We start from the raw sequence: 23,447 nt of genomic DNA, 5'->3' as shown, positions 1-23,447 counted from the left end.
GAGAGAGAGAGATGAGAGAGAGAGAGAGAGAGAGAGATCAAACTTTTGCCCAACCAATGAGACGATGTGAAGAGGACTTACATCCCAGAATTCAAACATGTTGGCGGTGTCTATTCCAAAATCCTTCACTTTTGGCTGCAATCAGAAAAAATTATTTTTTTAGAACAATGTGAAAAAATAAAAACCAACAGGGTATTTTTAGGTAAATTGTAGAACACTACTTACTGCATTGGTAGAAAGAGCAACAAAGTGCTTGGCCACAGCAGATGCCTGGAATAGAGGGAGAAGGGTCAGTGGACCATCTGCATTAAATACCAGCTATGAGCAATAGTCTGGGCCCTGCTCAAGAGGTAGCTGAACACAGCTGACATTGAACTGGGATTATCAAACCTCAAGCCAGTATGGGGGAAACCCCCCCCCCCCCACACAATTAAAGAGGAAGTAAACCCTAATGGATTTACTTCCTCTTCGGTTCCCTGCAAAGGTAAAGCCTAATGGACTACTATGCGTAGTAGTGCATTATGTGTCACTTACCTGACACAGGAGCCAGTGAAGTCACCGCTGTCCCCTGTAGTCTGGAGCATCCATCTTCTCGGTGGGTCTCGCTGCTCCGCCGCTGTCATGCGATGACGTCACTTCCGCGCATGCGCACGGGAGCCACCACTCGCGGCATATCGCCGTTGACAGCGGCACGCTCAGTGCTCCGCTGTCTATGCCCATGCGCCGTACACAGTGGTGCCTGTGTTTTGGCAAATATCTCCTAAACCATGTAGTTTAGGAGATATTTCTTGGACCTACAGGTAAGCCTTAATCTAAGCTTACCTGTAGGTCAAAGTGGTTTGTAAGGGTTTACAACCACTTTAAAAGATTTGTTAATTAACCAAAAACAGACAGAGTTGCAGTTTATGAGCAATGCCTTAATGGGCACTGCCACCAATATGCAGCGTGGAATGGACCCCAGGGTGCTGCTCCCAATAGCTTCAAGATTCCTTAAATCCACCCCCAGTTCATGCCAGTCTGCCCCAGCCTAGTCAGACTTTCCAAAAAAGGACATTCAGAGTTCAATGTGCCCAAAAAGGTTTTCCTAAAGATCTGCACTCTTAAACTCCAACAGTGGCCAAGGTGGTAGAGTACAACCCCAGTACTGCTTTTACCAGGATTAACCAAGCTGTAGTTGACAAGGAGCTCCTCAGAGGGTGGGACCCAAGAATTCCCAACACTCCATTTAAGCCAGCCCCTGCTGAGCAACCATCAATCCTTACAGACATATTTGGCACAAACTGATGTACATTTTTGAAAAACTACTACAGCAAATTTTACAGACAGCTGAAGCAGGGTGGCCAACCTTGGCACTTCAGCTGTGTGAAACCAAGAATCCCATCATGCCTTTGGAAGTCATGCAATGCCTCACAGGACTTACCGTGTTTCCCCGAAAGTAAGACAGTGTCTTACTTTTTTATCCCCAAAAGCCCCACTATGTCTTACTTTCGGGGTATGTCTTATATTGGAAAAAAATCCCAGCATGCAGAGCGGCACTGCGCTACAGAAGAGGACAACAAGTTCCAGCAAGCAAGGCTGCTTTGTATTACAGAGGACTACAAGTCCCAGCATGCAAGGCTGCACTGTACTACAGAGGAGGCCTACAAGTCCCAGCATGCAAGGCTGCACTATGGAGGACTACAAGTCCAAGCATACAAAGCTGCTATGCTCAGCAGAGGAGAACTGTAAGCCAACACAGCCCGGTATGTTGGGACTTGTAGTCCTCAGCTGCATCTTGCGGTTACATAATAAGAGCTGCAGAGAATCTCTTCACACCCCCCCTCCTTGGTCTCTCTCTGTATGACCAGCACTGACCTGTACCGGGAGGACAGAGCCAGTGACACCTGTCGGCAGTGATCCGGGACCTGGTGCAATAATCCCCTTCTCTGTGGTTGCGTCGCGCCGTTCTGATCAGTCTCGGGCAGCGGCTGTCACTCACAGCCGAGCAGAGTGAAGCCACCTCCCCCTCTTGTATGGCTACACAGTGCTGTCCATGGAGGGGGAGGCGGCTTCACTGAAGCCGCCGCCTCCTCCTCCATACACAGCACTGTGTAGCCAGAGGGGGAGGCGGCTTCAGTGAAGCTGCCTCCCCCTCCTTCATGGACAGCACTGTGTAGCCATACAAGAGGGGGAGGTGGCTTCACTCTGCTCGGCTGTGAGTGACAGCCGCTGCCCGAGACTGATCAGAACGGCGCTGTCTCTTCAGTCGGAGGGGGAGGGCGCTGGCCTGGCACCCCCCCCAGGGTGTGGCACCCGGTGCAGCCCGCACCCCCCGCCCCACTCTTAGTATGCCACTGGAGGCGGCAATACCCCCGTGTTTCCCCGAAAGTAAGACATATGTCTTACTTTCGGGGTACGGCTTATATTAGCCGACCCCTCTGAAACTCCCGATACGTCTTACAATCGGGGGTGTCTTACTATCGGGGAAACACGGTATTACAGAGGTTGCCCAACCTTGAACTGAACCCATTTTTTTCATCTGGTGGCAGTTTTTGCTCCCAGCTGTATGTTGTTAAAGCAGGAATCACTGGTGTGGTTAAAGCAGAAGTAGATAATTACTTATGAATTTTTTTTACATTTCTCCAGTTACTTCCTGGTTTCTTGCCTAGGCAAATGCCATACACCCCAGGAGTCTTCAGGAGGGCATTTTCCCAGTCAAGCACACCCTCCTGCCTGCATACCTGAGCCAAGGGCAGATGAATTCCAGAAAGCAAGTGCTACATCAATCATGTGCCCTCATAGGATATATTTGGAGCATTAAATTGCTTTGCTATTACAAACAAAATTTGTTTAGATTGGAACTCTAAGTATTTTGTGCTATATATTCAATATATTGGTACTGGCTCATACAAAAATTGGGGAACCACAGCCAAACCTTCTACCGTATAAGATTGTTATGCCAGAAAGGCTACTGAGGCACCCACCACACAATTTTTAAAATCATAAATTAAATATGTAAAAAAGTAACTACATCCATCATTTGCGGTACAATTGAAAGCATGCAGTTGTATTCAGCAGGTGGAAAGTCGAGGAAACGCAACACGTTTAGTAGTCAAAAGTTACTGACTCAGAAGGATGGAGGTGTCTAAAATAGAATGCTACATAAGAGCTTTATTTTATAAAATAGGAAAATTTTCTGAGAGATCATATTTAATAAAAATGCATAATTTAAATTATTGTCTTGTGTGGTGGCATCTTAAAAATGCACCTGAGATACCCATCTTCTCTCCATCTTACTCTGTAGGCAAGGTCACTCCTATAGAATTCTGTCTACGAATAGCTGAGGTTTTACCTTCCCTGACCCAGCACAGGAATCCACTTATTTATAGCACCGTAATAACTTCATTAAAAATGTACCACTGTATTGCAGATGCTCCACTGGTCTGCTCATTTTTAAAGAGGCAAAAAAGTGACCACATTCCAGCAAATGAGATTTGACAGAAAGGGCAAGCCAAATGTGACTGCTACTTGAGCAAGAAGGGCAGTGAAGCTGTCAACTATTACAGCTACAGGGGCACACACCAAGATTTTATTATTAAAAATTACCAGCTAATGAACTTCATTTTAATTTCTTAAACATATTTTACCAGCCATGTGGCCCCATGTCACAAGATAACAGAACCTGAATCTGGTATGAAGGGCTGGTAGGACAAATGTTTAGATGTTACCTTTAGCCAAGCCATCTTAATCCCCTTACCCCAAAAAGGGCAGTCCACCCGCTTTGAACAAGACTTCCTCGTTCTGCTGATTGAAAGGCTGGGCAAACCATGCAGGGATAAAAACCAGGAAAAATAATTCCTGACTGGACCCTTCCAACTCAACATGTTTCCAGTGGTCCCATTATTTTCTATGGGTGAGTCAAACCCCTATATAAGCTGCCATTAGTACAGCTCATCTATAGAAATGAATTCTGCACTGCGAATATAGAGGAGCCAGGATGGTTTCTTTGCAGGCTGCACAGAGTCACTGGAATAATATGGAAGTGACAAGCTGAATTTCACCATGCTGCCCCTCCTAGCAGCTTCTCCAGGCCATTCAAACTTAGCAGCACTCGTCTGTCACAGAAGTGTAGTTTGAATGGCCCAAAGCAGCCACTATGAAGGTTAGTCTGAGACAAAAGAGGACACGCTGCAGTTTAAGACAGCCCAGGTGACGACTAAGGGTCCAACTAGAGAGTGAAACTAAACCCATTGCTGCAAATGGCAGGATGGAGCGGTATGGTGGTCAGAGCTTTCAGGAGAGAACCCAAAACAGTGATCAGAATTAGGAGGACCTTCACCATTTCTAACAAGAGGAGCTGTGGTATGTACCATTAGTAAAATAGCATAGGATTTTTTGAAATCATACTGAAAAAAGTGGATATACCATCACACAGATTTCCCCCCCCCCCCCCCCCCCTTCAATTCTGAAGTCTGCCTGGTGCAGTCTGTCCTTCAATTTAAGATACCACTGAGCCAGCAGGTTTGTTTTCCAGATATCAGTACAAGACACATGCCTTCTATAACAGCATCTCCCAACTAGGAGCACTGCTTGGACTTACATCTTTGGCAGACTGCAGGAACCATTCTTTAGCGGTCTCGGCATTGGTGATTGTTTCCTGGGTGGTGAAAGTCTGGGGGAAAAAAAAATAAAATAAAAAAAAAGTTGAGCATTTCTACTCAGCAGCTGCAGAAAATAACTTCTAGAACACGATTCCAAAAAGATAGAGAACAGATTGATGTCATTTCAGGTCATCTGATCCTTGCCCTGGGGATTTGTTTGATCTCCTGCCCCCAGTCAACATGTGGCATCACCAGCACCCTTACTACATAGCCATTCAGACTGCTCCAATTTTAAACCATCCTTGGATGTTTTTTTTTTTATTTACATTGTTGCCATTTGTTTTTAAGCCCTGATGAAGCAAGATTGTTCTGCCCCCGAAAAGGGATAGCCAGTTTTATTTCTTGTGGACTCTATAAATAATGGTTGGTGCCCTTTTATTCTTCCACTTTGGGACCCCCACACCTTGTAAGCCTGCCAAGGTCAATGCTACTTCCAGGGGCGGAATGACCATTTGGCACTGCCTGAGGGCCCCATGCCACTAAGGGGTTGCTAGGGTCAATAAAACCAGGGACAGCATCTTTAAATCCCAAGATTAGAGCTGCCCCCCCCCCCCCCCTGTCTCTAGTACCTTTTCAGTGTGTATGTGTATACCATGTGGTCCCATAATCTATTGCCTGGGGCCCCCATACTCTCCTATTGCGTGCCCCCCCCCCATGAGTAGTCAGTCCGCCCCTGAACAAGTATGCATCTCCACGATAGAGGAGATGCTAGAACCTAAAAAAGGATCATACAAGGAAAGTGAATATTTTTTTGTACACGGATACCATGCCAAGAGCCCCACCCTGCTCCCAAGGAACAGAAGAAATTGGGAGGGGAGAGATTAAAGTTAGATCCTTCTGGATGATTTCCAGAAGATTTGGATGGAGAACATCTGGCAAGTCTGAATAAGCACATCTGTAAATTTCCATCACTCAGCCAAGAGATAAGGATGCCACACCTCTTTTGCTGGTTAGTTTATGGCATCTGTAACAGGTAACCCAACTGTCCACCCAGGGTTGCTGGGTTATAGACCAGATACATGTATTCAGCTTCAAATGAGTGGTTAAGGCAGGTTACCTCTTGCCAGTGCAAAATAAAAAGCCACTCCAGCAAAAGGCTGAGGAAGCACAAGACCAAACAGAATACCAATTAGGGCTGCAACTAATGATTATTTTCCTAATTGATTAATCGGATATAAAAAAAAAAAAAAAAAAAAAAAAAAGATAGATCTAACACATTCCTCCCTCTCACATAGTGTCACTGCTCCACCTTCTCTCAGTGCTCCCCTCCCCCAGTGTCTTGGGTTTTCTCACCCCTTCATGGCGACAGCGGCTCCTCGGTGTGCTGGGGTGGTGTGGGGCGGAGTCTCAGTCCGGACCCGCCACACGTGACTCCTCCAAATGGAGCGAAGAGCACCCAAAGCCGGGAGATGCATGCATGTGCAGAGAAGAAACCTCCAATCATGGCAGCGCTGAAAAGCGGCCCGGCGAGGGCTTGCCACGCCTGTGCCCTGCGGTGGGTCTATCAGAAGGCTGCTGGGTAAAGGGGGGGGGGGGGGCGGGAGGAGCCGAAAGCAGCACAGGCGCGTTGCTGGCAGGATGTCAGCTGGGTGGAGAATGCAAGCAGGCGTAGCTGCATGCTCATGGACGTGGTGCATGCGTAGGACACGGGAGGATACACAGGATTCTAACAGACTGGCGGGGGGGGGTGCAACGGATCAAAAGACTCGCGAATCGTTCCTCGGATCAGGAAGGAAAAAAAATAAAAAATAAAAAACCCGCCCCCCACATTGTTTAAATAAAAAGGTATAACACCATCTCCTCCCCAATGAAATGCAGCTTATTACAAGCATAAAAACAGTCAGCATATCACTGATGATTTGCACCAAGCTCACCACCGATCAAAGTTCCTCCAAACAGACCGCCGTGATGAGTCCCGGGATGCCTATTGGCGCAAATAGTCAGTGATATGCTATGTTTTTATGCTTGTAATAAGCTTTTATGGGGGGGGAGATAGTGTTGTACCTTTTATTTAAAATCAACAATGTGGCTGTGCCGAGCAAGTGGAAAGGCTTAGATAAGATTAGATAATAACTAACTACTATCTAATAGATAGTTATTAGGTAATAAATGTAGTGGTACCTGCATAGAAGTTTTGAATGAGGGCAGGCAAGGCATCCAGCGCGACTCCTCCAGAATTCCTTCACTTGGGCTGACACAGGCTGAACAACGTGCTGGGGGTGACGTCAGCGTGCAGCTCGCCACCGAGTGTACCAAGATGGCCGCCAGCTCCAGAGCTAGGCCGAAGCCGCGGCCTTTCCCAAGGCCATGGCCTGCTCCGTGGATCGCATGGTGCGGACCAACTAATCGATTAATGAAAATCGTTGTCAACAAATTTTCATTATCGATAATATCGATTAATCATTTCAGCCCTAATACCAATGTCACAAGATGACATATGTGCCATGAGAAGCAAGATTTTCCAAAATGCCAAGACCATTAAAATCACGGCACTATGCCTAGAGTTTGCAGGTTTCTCCCACACCCCAAAGACATGCTGGCAGGTTAATTGGCTCTAGTATGTACGAATGCGAGTTAGGGACATCCGACTGTAAGCTCCTTGGTGAGCAAGGACTGAGGTCAATTCAAACTTGCATATAGTGTACATTCACAACACTATATACAGTAACAGTGCCTTGAAAAGTATTCATCCCCTTGGAATTTTCCACATTGTCATGTAACAACCAAAAACAAAATTTTTTGTGATAGACCAACACAAAGTGGCACATAAAATTGTGAAGTGGAAGGAAAAGGATTTTCAAAGTGTTTACAAATATGAAGTGTGGCGTGCATTTGTATTCAGCCCCCTTTAACAAATACCCCAAATTGCCTACACAATTAGTAAATGGAGCCCACCTGTGTGTACTTTAATCTTAGTATACCAAATTTGTGTTGGTCCATCGCAAAATAAACACCCCCCCCCCCCCCCAAAAATAACCCCATTTACATTTTTGCTTGTAACATGACAAAACATGATACATTTCAGCACTGCAAGCACCTGTAATAGAAAATCTGTGCTAGTTCTTGGGAAGATTAAAACATGGAGAGTCTTAAACTATTCCTCAACACTATAGAATCTGTGCGCCAAACTGTTCTATATCCACAGCAACCCCACATGCAACAGGTCAGTGATAAAACGGCTACAAAATCCAGGGATGACTCTAGTGGATGCTGAAAACCATATTCACAAGACAGCAAGATAATAGGATTACCTTGGATGCAACGATGAAGAGGGTGGTCTCTGGGTTTAATTCAGCCAGCGTTTTGGCCATGTGCGTGCCATCAATGTTTGATACAAACCAAACACGGGGGCCCCCTTTGGAGTATGGCTTCAGGGCTTCTGTTACCATCAATGGACCCTGAAAAAACAGCCGCATCGGCAGATTCGTTAAACAAAAGGACACATTTCCCAAACACCAGTTCTACAAAATAAAGTCAGTGAATAGATTTTTCTCCACCTTTAGTAAAACGTGCAGATAGGAGTCATACATGCAGCATAAACCCGAGTAACCCAAACATCTTAAAATTCCTGAGGGGCAGTGGACAGAGATAGCTATAATATCCTGCATTTCTGGTTCATAAAAAAGGGGCCATTTTAATCTTTACATTATAGAATTTGTATTAAAGTGGTTGTATTCCCTCACCTGCAAAACGAAAAAGGCATAATGAGCTAGTATGCACCGCATACTAGCTCATTATGAAATACTTGCCTTACGAGGCCCCGACATCTGGCCTGATCAACGCCAAGGGAGCCGACATGTTCCCTCTGCGTTTCTTCCGGGTATTGCAGCTCTGGTGCGGTGAGTGGCTGGAGCCGCGATATCGCCAATTTCTCTCCGGCAGGGTCTGGTGTCTGACGGACTTTGAGCCGAGAATCCCCTCTGCGCATGCGCCGCTGCAGTCAGCGGCACATTGAGAGGGGGAATATCTCCTAAACTGTACAGGTTTAGGATATTTTTTTACCTACAGGTAAAAAAATTTGACTATACAACCACTTTAAGGGTGTACCTTCACCATTTAAGGTCCATTCCTGCCTTAACAGGTTAGATGCCTACTGGAAATATTTGAAGGCTCTGAGGCCATAAGATGTCCCAACAGTTAAGGATCCGCCCTCCCCCAAAGCTTGTCAGTTTTATTTTCTGTGTTATGTTAATTAGAAAGCCAAACATTTTGGGGGCTCCAAACTCTAGAGCTAGGCAGTAAAGCAAGATTTACCAATTGCACAATGAGCCAACTCAACGCAAGTTCGGCAACTCAGCTCTATCATTTTGCATTTTTCCCCCAGCAAAAGAGCCCCGATGAACATGTTGGCTTTTAGATTACAAGACAAGAAATCAAGAAATTTTTAACAGACTGAAACATTTGTGGCAGCCCCCCCTCACCCCCCAATACTTGACATCCACCAGGGTTCATTTGGGATACCTTTTCTGTGACTTCAAATGTCAGATCTAGCATTCCACTGACATGAATTGTACGAACTTACATTTTCAAAAATAGGTAAACCGATCTTAAAGTTGACATAAAAGGGAGGTTTCCAATAATATAATTTGCACTTACAAAATCAGCAGATCATGTCATCCGGGAAGGGGTGGACTAAGATCTTACATAAAGCAACTTTATTTCATAAAAGTTAGTTTCAATGGTAGTAAACCCCACTTACCAAATCAGAGCCACCAATGCCAACATTTACTACATCAGTCATGGCTTTTCCAGTGTAGCCTTTCCAATCTCCACTACGGACTTTCTATAAAGAAAATACATTAGTTCCAGTCATGTATAAACTAATAGCTATAACCATTTAATCTGAGCAGAAGACTATACCTGGCAAAACCCTTTCATCTTCTCCAAGACGGCATTGACCTCCGGCATGACATCTTTACCATCCACATTAATGGGAGTGTTGGAGCGATTTCGCAAAGCGATATGAAGCACGGCACGGTTCTGAAATGGTAAACACAGGATGAAGAGGTCTGATGGGTGTACAATTCACTATCTGCATAGAATACATTATATAATTATGGGGGTGATCTGCAACAATTTAGACAAGGAAGCCTGATGATTTAGTGGGTTCCCAGCTCTGCAATCAATGTATGCATTTCATTCCCAGCATTGGAGCATGATTGCAGATTAATGTATGAAAACTGGAGTTAGTACTTACCGGTAACTCCTTTTCCGGTGGTCTTCCAGGACAGCCCTTGAGAGATGGAGCTCCTCCCATCGACACAGGAAACACATTGCCACAGTTCAAAAGGCGGTCCCTCAGGTCCCTGGTCAGTCATTCACCAAGAACCGAAGGATGGAACTGAAAAACATATAAACCATAACAGGTAATAACATTAGTACATCACTACAATCAAATAAAGGGTGGGATCGTGCTGTCCTGGAAGACCACCGGAAAAGGAGTTACCGGTAAGTACTAACTCCAGTTTTCCCAAGTGTTCTTCCAGGACAGCCCTTGAGAGGATCCCCAAGTACTTACCAGATTAGGGGGGGACCACGGCCTGGAGGACTTTCCTCCCAAAGGCCTGATCCTGACTAGACATTAAGTCCAGTCGGTAATGCCTTGTAAAGGTGGAAAAGCTTGACCATGTGGCTGCTTTACATACCTGCTCCGGGGTGGCACCAGCTCTTTCTGCCCAGGATGCAGACAACGCTCTTGTTGAGTGAGCTTTAACACCCTCAGGAGGATCTCTATTCAAGGCCTTATACCCCTCTGCTATAGCTAGCCTAATCCATCTAGCTATGGTTACTTTTTGAAGCTTTCTGTCCCCTACGCTGTCCGGAAAAAAGGACAAAAAGGGAGTCTGAGATTCTGAATGGATTTGTTATTTTAAGATATTCTAGAATACACCTCCTCACATCCAATAAATGAAAACGTTCCTCTTTCTCATTTGCTGCATTTTGACAAAATGAAGGGAGGACAATATCTTGGGACCTATGGAAGCTAGATGCTACCTTTGGTAAGAACCCAGGGTCTGTCTTTAGAATGACTCTGTCTTCTAGGATCTGTAGGAATGGTTCCCTGATGGAAAGTGCTTGGATTTCACTGACCCTACGGGCTGAAGTGATTGCCACCAGGAGAACTGTCTTAAAGGTAATAAGCCTTAGGGAGGCCTCTGAGATAGGCTCAAAGGGTGACCCCAAGAAAGCTTTTAGCACAACTGCTAAATCCCAGGATGGGACTTTTGTGATTCTGACTGGCTTGCGTCTAGCGACTGCCTTACAGAATCTAGCGACAAAAGGATTTTCCTGTAAGCGTTCATCTAGGTATACACTTAAGGCAGCTATCTGTACTTTAATAGTACTTAGGGTTAAACCCTTGTTTACACCTTCCTGTAAAAACTGTAGAATATTAGCCGTATTTATGTCCCGGCCATTCAGCCAGCTATTGAATTTTTTCCAGACTTTTTTGTAAATAGCTCTCGTGACTGGTTTGCGACTCTGTAGTAAGGTCGCAATTACCTCGTCTGACAGGCCCTTACTCCTTAAGATTTCCTCCTCAGTAACCACGCTGACAGCTTCAGTGTGGCGACCTGCGGATGGTAAAGAGGTCCCTGCGACAGGAGGTCCTGTCTGTAGGGAAGTCTTAGAGGCGGACAGTCTGTCAATTGTAGCAACGTTGTGAACCACGGTCTCCTGGGCCAAAAAGGTGCTACTAGAATCAAACAGGTTTTTTCCTTGAGGAATCTTGCTAGGACCCTTGGAATGAGATGAAGAGGGGGAAATGCATACGCCAGACTGAAAGTCCATGGAGTTTGCAAGGCATCTACCGCCAGGGGTTGATCTCCTGGGTTTAGCGAGAAAAAATTGGGAACCTTTGCATTTTTCTTGCTCGCAAAAAGGTCTACCTCTGGTTCTCCCCAGTGAGCTGTTATGAGATTGAATGCCTCTGGGTGTAAGGACCATTCTTGGTTCGAAATCCTCTGTCGACTCAAGAAGTCCGCCTTGTTGTTCAGCTCCCCTTTCAGGTGAACTGCAGAAATGGATTCCAGATTGGCTTCTGCCCACTGGAGAATGCGTCTGGCTACCAACATCAAACGAGGACTTCTGGTTCCTCCTTGTTTGTTTATGTATGCTACAGCCGTCGTATTGTCTGAACGGACTTGTAGATGGTGACCCTGTATTGCGGGGTGGAAAGCTAGAACAGCTCTCAGGATTGCTGTTAGTTCTTTCCAATTGGAAGAGAAACATTTCTCCTCCGGGGTCCACTTGTCCTGGACCCAGCTTGAACCTAGGTGGGCTCCCCAGCCCCAACTGCTCGCATCCGTTGTTAGTGTTGAAGTGATAGGAAGGACCCAATGAACCCCTTTGTTTAGGTTCTCCCTGTCCTTCCACCACCAGAGGGAGCGTTTTACCCTTGAGGGGATCGATACCTCCTCCTCCAGATCTCTGTCTTTTAATTGTTCTAACAGAAAACCCTGAAGTTCTCTTTGATGGAACCTGGCCCATTGTACGGCTGGAATGGCTGCCGTCATAAGACCTAAGACCGACATTACTTCCCTCACCGTACACTTGGGGCTGCATTGAAGAAAAGATATTCTCTGCCACAGATTCAAAATCTTTTCTTCCGGCAGTATAATTTTCTGATCTACAGACTTGATCCAGTACCCCAGATACAGGATCTCCTGTGTTGGGGTTGTCTTGGATTTCTCCTGACTGACAATCCACCCTAATCGACTCAGACTGAGTTGAGTCAATTCTAGGTCCTGAGAAAGACGACTCTCTGAGTGGGCTGTTAGGAGCAGATCGTCTAGGTAGGGGATAATTGAGACTGATTGAAGCCTCAGAGGAACTAAAGCCTCTCCGAGAACCTTGGTAAAGATTCTCGGAGAGGATGATAGACCGAAGGGAAGTGCTCTGCACTGAAAGTGGTAAACCTTTGTGTCTATCTGCACTGCCATCCGAAGGAATTTCTGGCATTCCTCCCTTATTGGAATGTGCAGATAAGCATCCCTTAGGTCCAGGGTTGCCATAAATGTCTCTTTCTGCAGGAGATTCTTTATGGAATAAATGGACTCCATCCGAAATCTCTTGTAACGGATGGAGCGATTCAGTGGACGGAGGTTCATAATTAGTCTGAATCTCCCTGACGGTTTTCTTACCACAAAGATGTGCGAGTAAAAACCGTCCCCTTGTTCCTGAATAGGGACTGGTGTCAATACTTCTTGATCTACCATTTCCCCTATTAGTAAAGGTAAGGCCCTGGCCTTTTCTGAGTGACTTGGAAGCTTTGTCACCAGAAACTTGGAAGGAGGGTTGCTGTGAAATTCCAGCGCATGACCCCTTTTTATTATGTTTAAGACAAACTCGTTCGAGGTTGTCTCTTCCCATTGAGGAAGAAATTTGCTTAATCTTCCTCCCACAGGAACCCTGACGTCACTGGGGTTTGGGATCCTGATTGGGGCGGCTAAACAGTATGCCCCCTTTTCCTTTCCCTTTATGTCCCGACCAATGTTTTTTGGGGGTTGAACTCTTCTCTGATTTAGAGGGTTCCTTAAAGGGACGAAAAATTTTTCTTTGAAAATTTTTCTTTTTTGCAGGAAAGGTTTTCTTTTTGTCCGCCGTCCTTTCTAAGGCGGAGTCTAATTCAGGCCCGAAGACTAAGTCTCCTGTAAAAGGGACGCTGCACAGGCGGGTTTTAGACGCCGTGTCTCCCCCCCAGGTTTTCATCCATACTGACCTCCTTGCTGCCACTGAAAGTGCTGCAGATTTAGCCGTAAATTTAACGGAGTCCGTGGAGGCGTCAGAGATGAAACTGGTGGCCTTAAAAAGCATAGGGAAAGATTTCAAAAGCTCCCCCCTAGGAGTGCCTGCCTTTAAGTGTTCTTGTAGTTGCGATAACCAGAACTCCAGGTTTCTAGCTACACAGGAAGTGGCTAGAGCTGGTTTTAAGCCTGCCATAGAGGCATCCCAGGCCCTCTTTAAGACAATGTCTGTTCTCCTGTCCATGGGATCTTTCAGGTGGCCCATATCCTCAAAGGCCAGATCAGCCTGCTTTGAGATTTTGGACAGAGGGGCGTCTAGTTTTGGATTTTTATTCCAGACCGCCTCTGGGCTCTCATCAAAAGGGAACCTTCTCTTAAGGGATTTAGGAAAGAAAACCTTCTTGTCTGGTTCAGACCACTCCTTAAGGACAAGGTCAGAAAGCACCTTATGTATAGGAAAAACCCTTGCTTTCTTTTTCCCCAGAGCCTCATACATTTGATCATGTCTGGATAACTGAGTTTCTTCCTCCTCAATTTCCAGCGTATCATAGATAGCCCCCATTAGCTCATCTACTTCCTCGAGAGATAATCTATATTTTGAGGCTTTAGATGCTGCTTGATCCTCTTCCTGACCCGAGTCAGTGTCAGAGGATTCGGGGCTAAGCTCCCTGACCATACGGGGCTCCCCTGAGCTGGGTGTTGTAAGGCATGGTGAGGATGAGATTATAGTTGTTTTACTCGTGGAGGCAGCTGCAGCTGATCCCACGTCAGTGATTAACTCCCGGAGGGACTTAAAGGTCGACGCCATTTCCTCTTTAAAGGAGCCCAAAAACTTTGCTAAAGGGGAATCTGCCTCAGATTTAAGCAAGCTTGCAATGCATTGCTTGCATAGGGCTTTGTTAGAGCCAGAGGACAACCTATTCCCACAATTAGGACACTTTTTGCGGCCTGTCTTGTCTTCCCTTGGCATCTCTTTAGCCTGAAAATAAGAAGACAAAGGATTTCTTAGCGTCAGAACCATGTCCCTCTTAGAATCACCACTAACAAACAACCTCACTGTGAGTAAACCGCCACCGTGGGGTACTACAGGGCCCAGCCTACAAACACCACCACTCCACCAGAGTAATAGCATGCCCAGCAGCCTACCTGGGTTTGGCTGGTGCCTGTCTCCGCCGGAGTATCCTGGGGAATAGCCTCCATGGTCCCCCTCTGACGCTCCGAATCCCGCCGCTAATCCGGTATAGCTGGACGCTGGTCGGGCTTTACAGGCACAGCGCTGGCTCTCCCTCTCCTCCTTGTACCCTTAGAGACCCGGAACCGGAAGTCTCGGCACGCAGTGATGACGCGGTTCCGCCGGAAGTGAACGCTCGGCGTCTCCGACCCCCTGCAACGAGGAGGGAAGATGGAAGGTTCCACTCACCACTCCTGGGGGAAACCGGCGTCATTCTGCCCCTGGCCACCTCGGCACTGGAAGGAGGAGGGTAACGGGTCTGCTCCGGTTCAGCTGGACGGTACCCGAGCCAAAGAAAAAAAGGTATGGACCCAAACTGCAGCCATAAACCAGGACCCGGTCCCTTAGGCTTGCAGGTTCTCAGGCAGCCCCTGAGAGGGGCCTCCAGGTTCCTGGCAACATGTTCCTCCGACGGAGGAAACACAAATGACTGACCAGGGACCTGAGGGACCGCCTTTTGAACTGTGGCAATGTGTTTCCTGTGTCGATGGGAGGAGCTCCATCTCTCAAGGGCTGTCCTGGAAGAACACTTGGGAAAATAGCCTGCACACCCACGATTGTGATCCAAAATCCTTTAGTGGGACATCCCAGAGAGCCCAGTAGATGAGTTTCACAATGAGTGCCTAGTCAAATGACTAAGTACTTATAAATCGTGTATAAGGTGTTTACTGGGCACTCTGGTAGTGTGGCGTCACTCTGGGATGACCCAATAAAGAATTTTGGATCACAATGGTGGTGTGCAGCCTATCCTTTTCATACATTGATCTGCAATAATCATGCTCCAATGCTGGGAATGAAAACAGGTGCTAAACATCCTCCACTGGCAAACATTGGCAGTCCTAATTCTATACACTAGTATAGCAATGGTCAGAAGTAAAGGAAAAAAGCTGGATTCCCTGGTCATGCCTTTTATCTCTGCATTAAGTTCCCAGGTCTTAACACTGGTTGTGCCCATTAATAGGAGTTAACACCATCCCTGCTGAACTTATATTTGCTATATATTATGAGGAATATAAGGAGCTGGAACACAAATCTCTCAGGTAGACAGGAACAGAAAGGAGAAAAAATAAATAAATACCCCTAGCTGATTTGAGTATCTAAGAATACAAAAAAGGCTTGGGGATGCCTCAACACATCAGCATCTACATACATTAAAACTACACTTCTGGATAGAGGTAGTGGTTGCTTTAGTTACACCATTTTAATTTGGTGATCCTGCCAACAATTGTTCTAGTGTGACAACTCACTGTACTGCATTTAAGTAGCAGCGCAGTCACCCGGAGACAGGACTAGAGAACACCTCCACCCCCTCCTCTCCATGACAGTGTTCTGTAGTTCATGGATAGCTGGGAACACATTAGGCCCATGCACACAGACAGGACATCTGCCCAGCTCTCGTAAAGGCTTTTCCTCCTGGCAGTAGAGATATCAGATATCTATAAAAAGGCTTGGCACATGTAACCACAATTATACACATCAAGCACTTGAGCAGCAATTAATTTATTCTGCCCATTGAAATGAATTAAATGCTCAAACACTTGTGATGTGTCTAGCATTTACATGTATCATGTGGTTTTCTGTCAAAGTGCTGCTCCTGGACACCCTGGTAGTGGCATTTGTTTTCTGCCTCTAAACAGCCATGTGTACATGGAAACACTTAGAGGCCAAAAAAAAAAAAAAAAAATTGTAATAACCACAAGCAGGGGTTTTAATGATCAGTGCACATGATACCTTAAAATTGTTGTAAAGCTTTAGACTGGATTCACACCTACGCATTTTAGTGCTTTTTGCAGATTTGGAACTATAGAAAGTGTTCCATAGGAAACCATGTTAAATGGACTGTAGTGCAAATCTGCACAATGCACAGGTGTGAATCCAGCTGGTTTGGCTGGGCCTGCTCCTATGGATCACAAGAGTGCAATTCGTTTTGCACTCCTGTTTAACCGTTTTCAGCAGAGAGCGGGCTGAAGCTTGCTCTGCCAACATCAGTCCAGGCATTGCGACAATAAAGTCTAGTTCTGCCTGGTGCCTGGACATCTGTCTCAGCAAGCCACTGAGAGCCTGAGACGGCTGCCCCCTCCACAGCCCACCACGCAAGGTGGGAGCAGAGAGCTGTGACTGACAGTCTGCAGCTCTGAAAATGGAATGATCAGCAGCGATCGATTGCACTGAGAACCGAGCAGAGGAACCAGATGCAGCATCCACCCAAGAAAAAAAAAAACCCAAACACACCCTTTACCTCTTCATGCATTATATGCATTTTTCTTACCCAAGCCCAATCCAGCAACATGACTGAGGGCAGTGGGCCCCCGCTTCCCTCATTGGAGGGATTGATAGCAGCAGGAGACATTGTCAATCAAAATCTGTGCCATGGGAGAGGGGCCCACTGTTAATGGATGTAGCAGTGGGACTAAGCACGTACAAGTGCCCCCATGGAAAGCGGCTTTCCATGGACGCACCTGCAGCACTGTTGGGAGACCCCATAAGGGGATCCAGGGCTGCTCTATGCAAAATCATTGCACAGAACAAGTATGGGCAAGTTTTTTAAATTAAAAATACAAAAAGGCTTTAGCAACACTAATTGGATAGGAGTACCGTGTCTATGAAGAATCTGAATTGCCTCCCTAGGACAGGTGCGTGTTAGGATTACAGAACACCTTCCCATCTCCACACCATAAAGGGGAGATGTTCTGTAGTCCAGAGAACTGATCTGCACTTAGACAGGTATTACAATTCACTTTCAATAGTATGCCATTGAGCCCTGAAAATATTTTCTTTCTAGCGAGATTGTATTTGACGATAACGGCCAATACAAACCAAAACACACCCAGAGAAGGGCAGAGCAATTCACTTTCATACAATGAACAAAAAAAATTAAATAAAGAACCCTCAGGTGAACCCGTCACCTGCTGCCAATTGCTGTGAGCCGCTCCCTGTTATACTAGAGAGATTATTGCAGAGTCATTACACATAGACAGTTTATCGGGAGATTGAACAGGACTGGAGGAGCCGAGATGTGCCATGGACTGTACAATTGGCAAAAAAACTGTTCAATGCTTGGCAATACTCTTCTCATGTCACAACACCAATGCATCTTGCTAAGGCAATGCAATTCACCCCAACCCTACAGTCCAACATTTCTCCCTCCCCACCCCTCTACAAAGGCCAGCACAGGTCTTGCAAAATCAAAGTAATCCCCCATGCTTTAATGTTTTTAGATGGCATATGCCTAAAGACAAATACATTTACACGTACTAGTCTTAGGCCTGCTCCTGTTCTAAATCCCTAGATGCCCAACCCTATATTGACTCCTATGAATTGCCATCAGACATGGTGCAATTGTGTTATGGAACATAGCTGATCACTTTAGGTATACATTTGTTCAAGAAAAGAGTAAATATACTGCATATTTAACATCTGCAACCAGCAGGTGGAGCACTCAGGGCTCCTTCATCCAGCCAAAGTACTTATATGCTGTGAACGGACCTGTATTGGTTGCTACTGGTAAACGCTACAGTTTTCTTTAGAATACAATGCATTGTTCGCACTCCATGCATTGATGTACTATAGCTTCTATGAACGGAGGAGGTAGCCCAAGCATTGATATTTCATTTTCGCCCGTCCTCTATTCACAGTGTTTTTCTTTAATGGAAGCTATGCCACAGGTTCTATGAATATTGGAGGGGGGGTTCAAGTAAAGGACTGGCACACTTGGAAAGTGCCTGCAACAGGTCCCTTGGCTCCATTAACCTCCCGCAAGCACCAGCACATTAAAGCTGCAGGCTATAGGAGGGGGTGGAGGACAGGACATAGGATTTCAACTATGGCTGTCAGCACCAAGGACACATTGGACTAAATGCAAGCAAGGTACCTTGTGCTGATTGATATACAAAAGATATTTGGCTGTAAAGCTAAAAAGGTCTGTACCTCAGTGAAGTTTATCTTCTCCGCAGTGAACATGCGCTTTCTAGCTGCCTCAACACCTCTTGATTTGGCCTGAAAAAATAAGAAGGGGGAGGTTAGAGTTAGACATATCCATACAGCAAGCAATGGGGAGACCCTCAAGCTCTCCCACACTCAGCAAATAAGGCCTCCCACAGCATGGAATGAGGACCCGTCTGTTACTCTGCAAAGCAAGCTATGAGGACCACCACCCAGTTTCCAAGCATTGAAGACCCTCCTGCTCTCCCACACTGCATGCATGAGATATTTAGAAGATCTAGAAGAAGATGGAAGTGTAAGCAGGGCCTCTTGTTATTAGCCAGGTGACTCGGTGTATAAAACATGTTCCTCCATAATATATTGTAATAGATTTCGTTGCTCCATGACATCTACAATGGGTCATGACCCTGTGTATGCTCAATGAACTCCACAAGAACAGTCATTATGTATGTTATCCCACAATAGAGATGCGAAAAGTGGTTTTTAAATATTCCCCTTATGTGACCTAAATTACCCCAATGTAGGCTTTTGGATTCATTGGACAAAAAAATAAATAAAAAGAATTTACAGCAATCCATTATAAAGAATTTGTCCCATGCTGAAGAACCCCAAAACCTGTGTTGTCTATTCTAGGGAACACACCCTCTGCTGCTGAAGGACTACAACTTCCAGAATACACAATACTGAAATGAACATTCTACCTACCAGTTCTATGAGCAGCTTTAAGACCTCTTCAGTGATGAGATTCTTGGAGTAATCCACCAAGATGTCTCCATTGCCAGTCTGCAAAGTTTTACTGGAAAGAGAAAAACCAATTGAATAGATTATAACACCTCTCCATATATATCAATTCCCTCTGACCACTTGCTAAAAAATGACCAGGTTGCATCAGCCCACCTCAACCAGGTTTACTTCATAAGGTTGCCTGGGGGTTCCTTGAGTAATGGTGGATTGATCTTCTGGAGTTAGACCATCAGGTTAGGACACTACCCTGACCATCAACCACTTGTCTATAAGGAGCTCCTCTCCCCACCAACCACGACTACAAAGTTGGGGGGGGTCACTCCTCCAAAAGCCCACTACAATGTTTAATATCTGATTGTTTTGGTAATCTAACAATTGTGAGGGGTGTTAAATGATCTGCTATGGGCATCACATTAAACAAATACCACTTTTTTTAAATTTACGTTTTCTGGTCAGTTTCTGGGGCAACAAGAACCTGTTACATATGGAATTAACAGCAAAAGGTAGAGGGGGGGGGGGGGGGGGGTGTACCAGCATTTTTTAATGGTACATCTACAACTTCACACTAAAGCATCAAGCTATAGATTTTTTTTTAGCTGGTGTTGCAAGACCTGAAAGGATTCATCTGGAGTAAAGGAGGTTGAGAAAGCCCACCATTAAAAGAATGAATCTAAACCAAAAATTCCAATCATCTCACATCCTGCAGCAAGGCAAGGCAATGCATGGAGTACCATCTATGCAATCATCAAAAATTTGTTTCAAGGGCAAGCTCACCTTTTCCCAAGAGAAAAGAAAACGTGAAGCAACTATAAATATCCTGACCATCCCTCCAGATGCCTTGCGACACCGGTGCAGTAGACCATACACTTTAACAGCCCCAGCGTGAGTATCCATGCTTGCAATTGGAAGAACACGTTGGTCAACACAGGCATGTAAGCGTGATGACAGACGTACATCCGGCTTCTTCTGGCAAGGTGTTCCAGAAGGAGGAAGCGCTTGTCAGCATGGTCACCTGGCTACACTGACAAATAAATGCTCATCATTGCAAGCACTATGAGGGAGACTCACTCCGGGGCTGGTATTGCAGTGTACAAACCGTTATGCTGAATTTTGCAGTCTGATCACTGGAGGGAGGGGAGACTGAGGAAATGCTTCCTCCTGCATGCAGTAGATTGAGGATCTCATCTCAGCCTTGGCAAAGTCACTGACTGGAGCTCAGTAAAGCAAGTCAATTTCAGCAGCACTGTACATAACCAGTCTCTACCCTCAAGAAAATTAGAGTCTAAGGTCCCCATCTGATATACATACAGGGCTGCTTTTAGAAAGCACAGGGCCCAACTGACAGGGCCTCAACCCCAATATAAACAGTTTACCATGCCTTCAGTTATGAATAAACACAGTGAGTGATCGGTACAGATTATATTGAGTTCCTGCAGGAAAGGAAGGGACTCATAAAAATGACATTTACAGGACCCTTCCCCCCACTCCATAGGATCCCATTGAGTGTTTGCAGCTGCAAGTGGGAAGGAGAGGGGGAAGCCGGCAGCACTGCAGTGGTGGGGCACAATTACTGGAACCAATCCCCTGTATGGCTCTTTGCAACAGCTGAAAGCCAGGAGGGAGAGAAGCTAGCTTTCAGCTGCTGCAGAGAGCGATGCAGGGGGATCAATTCCAGAAAAAGATAAAAAAAAAAAAAAAAAATTATATTTATTGCCATTGTTGTGCAAAGAAGTTGCATCTGAAATAAACTAGCGTGGACCAGGCCTGAATAGATTTTTTGCAGAATTTCAATTTTATTTCATGTCCTCATTAAAAATTAATTTTATTCTCTCCAATGTCTATGACTGAACGCTGCTGCTTCTAGCTCTCTCCACTTGCAACAGACCACTTCATGAGCAAAAAATTGCAGAACAATCTTCATTGCCCAAAATGTTGACATCATTGACACATTTTGCTCAAGTGGTCCTCTGTTATGAAAGCAGATGCTGTTTGCCAACTCACTTCTGCCCGGAGATCACAGCTGCTTCGCCTGCCAACAACCAGAGGGCAGTCGGGGTTATACAGCATATCTGAAGGTCGGCTATATATAGACACTGTAAAATATGGGAGAGGACCATGTACAGTACAGTCCTATCTGCCGCACTCTCCCCAACACCTTATTCTTATTCAGAAGGACCAGAATCACACTTCATATATGGCTAATAAAAGATAATCTTCGAAGATCCCAAAAAGAAACATTGTACTTTAAAGAAATACATTTCAAAAGAAAAAAAAAAAAAAAAATTGCCTGTCCAGACCAGGGCCTGCTCATAGGCTCCTTAAAAATGGTTTAGTCTTCTAGTATATCTAAAAGGCAAAAAAAAAAATTTTCCTGGTGCCTCCATGGTAGCACACGTGATGCAAGTATGCTGCTATGGATAGAAATTGAAGAAAAACTATGGCAAGTATGATACACTTTTCTGTTTGTTTTGCCATTAGTAACCCAATCGGGGAGATTTTCTCATCCTTGCCCCATCTCAGGGGCAAGCAGGAAGGAGCATGAAAGCGCTACAAAGTCACCAGGACAGCAATGCACATGTACGCATTAGGACTTGGTGTTTTGTACAGCACAGGGGTAGCTGTCAGAGCTATTTAAATAAACTGTTGAGGGACATTAGAGTGTAAGCTCCTCTGGTGCAGAGACTGATGTGACTTGCTCCATGTTTTCTGTACATCACTGTGGTATATGTCAGTTATATCAATGAATAAGACTTTGTGTAATAGTGAGGGATAGAACATACCCTGTATTTGATGGTACCCCAATGTTGATATACTCTATACAGAAACATGTCTGCCCTTATCACATACAGTAGGTGTGGATGCTCTACGTACTGCTGAGTGTTGGGGCAAAAATAGTGCAGCGTTTTGCATTGAGGCTCTTTAAGGGCCCAATACATGCATAAAACACACACACACACACACACACACACACACACACACACCCACACACACACACACTAGGTGTAAGTGGACCCCTATGGTCAACAGGTCTTGTTAAAGTCAAGGTCACATTATGAGGAGTACATCTGAAAATTTAAATTGCGACCGTAGTTATACAATCAAATATAATTACAATTACTGGAAACATTGGCGTGAAGGGTGACAGGCTATTACTGAACTCGGCTCAGTATGGCGAGATGGTTTGTGTGGTCAGAAAATGTGGAACCATAAACCGCGCATTTCCAAATCCCCAGTACATGAGGCAAAGTATGTGTCAATCTGTATGAACAAAGCAACCTCCGAGTCCAACCCCCCCACAACCCTGCTGAGTCATGCTAGGTGTACAAAAGTTTTTTTTTTTTTTTTAAATGGGAGGGGGATGTCCACTAGGGGTAGGTGGGGGGTCACCTTACACCCATTGGGTCATAAGATGCATTTAGATAAACTTTTTTTTCCCCCCACATCTGTGGCACATTTTCTGACCACAAACCCTCTCACTATATAAAAGTGATGATTCTGACCCAATTATCAGTTTGGACCAAGGGTCTGTTCAAGCTGGGCACCTTGCACAGTGGCAGCAGGATGCCAGGTTGGGACACTTCTGTATTCCCTCACCTGACACTAAAATCACCCTCAGAACCATCAGAAGGAATGATCTGTGGCAACAGTAGTAGTATAGTACCAGTGTGATGTCATCAGGAAGAGGGGTGTGCAAGTGGATGATTTGCAGTAAACAGTGGTTCTACAAGATCGAGGGTCATTATAGGGGCCCTCGGAGCCAATTGTTTGCTACCCCTCTGTCAATCCTTCCACTGGCTTCTGCGCAACCAACAAATTAAGTTCAATATACTAAACTTACAAAGCCAGCACCAGCTACACCTCTAACGTAGTCACACAATACCAACCTAATAGGCCTTTGTTCCCACCAAGGTTCCCTGCTCTCTTCTCACCTTATCCCATGTTGACCTTCAGGACTCTCTCCTCGACCCCCCCCCCCCCAAACCACCACCACCACCACCACCACCACCACCACCACCACCACCACCACCACCACCAGAAGATGCATGTATGAATACATACATGGTAGCCCTTCACACAGTGGTGTGTCCATAAGGCCACCCTCTCTCCAACCACCCCTCTACCACCAATAGATGCATTGCATGAATC

The 23,447-nt window shown here is 45.5% G+C and overlaps 1 protein-coding gene across 1 annotated transcript in view; it reads right to left on the bottom strand.

Moving 5' to 3' along the window:
* The window catches only part of GPI (glucose-6-phosphate isomerase), a 37,962-nt gene that overhangs the window by 9,873 nt on the left and 4,642 nt on the right, over window positions 1-23,447 (bottom strand). The window contains exons 2-9 of the mRNA XM_077452968.1: window positions 19,263-19,353; window positions 18,543-18,611; window positions 9,501-9,620; window positions 9,340-9,423; window positions 7,892-8,038; window positions 4,580-4,651; window positions 226-270; window positions 82-135 (exon numbers count right to left, since the gene is read on the bottom strand). Of these exons, the coding sequence (XP_077309094.1) occupies window positions 82-135; window positions 226-270; window positions 4,580-4,651; window positions 7,892-8,038; window positions 9,340-9,423; window positions 9,501-9,620; window positions 18,543-18,611; window positions 19,263-19,353 (682 nt within the window). The remainder of the gene's footprint in view (window positions 1-81; window positions 136-225; window positions 271-4,579; window positions 4,652-7,891; window positions 8,039-9,339; window positions 9,424-9,500; window positions 9,621-18,542; window positions 18,612-19,262; window positions 19,354-23,447) is intronic.

Source organism: Lithobates pipiens, unplaced genomic scaffold (genome assembly GCF_037356315.1).
Source record: "Lithobates pipiens isolate NorthernLeopardFrog02 unplaced genomic scaffold, aLitPip1_a1.2 Scaffold_10, whole genome shotgun sequence".
NCBI lineage: Eukaryota > Metazoa > Chordata > Amphibia > Anura > Ranidae > Lithobates > Lithobates pipiens.
The sequence above is the reverse complement of the archived record's forward strand: the minus strand, read 5'-3'. Positions and strand labels throughout refer to the sequence as shown.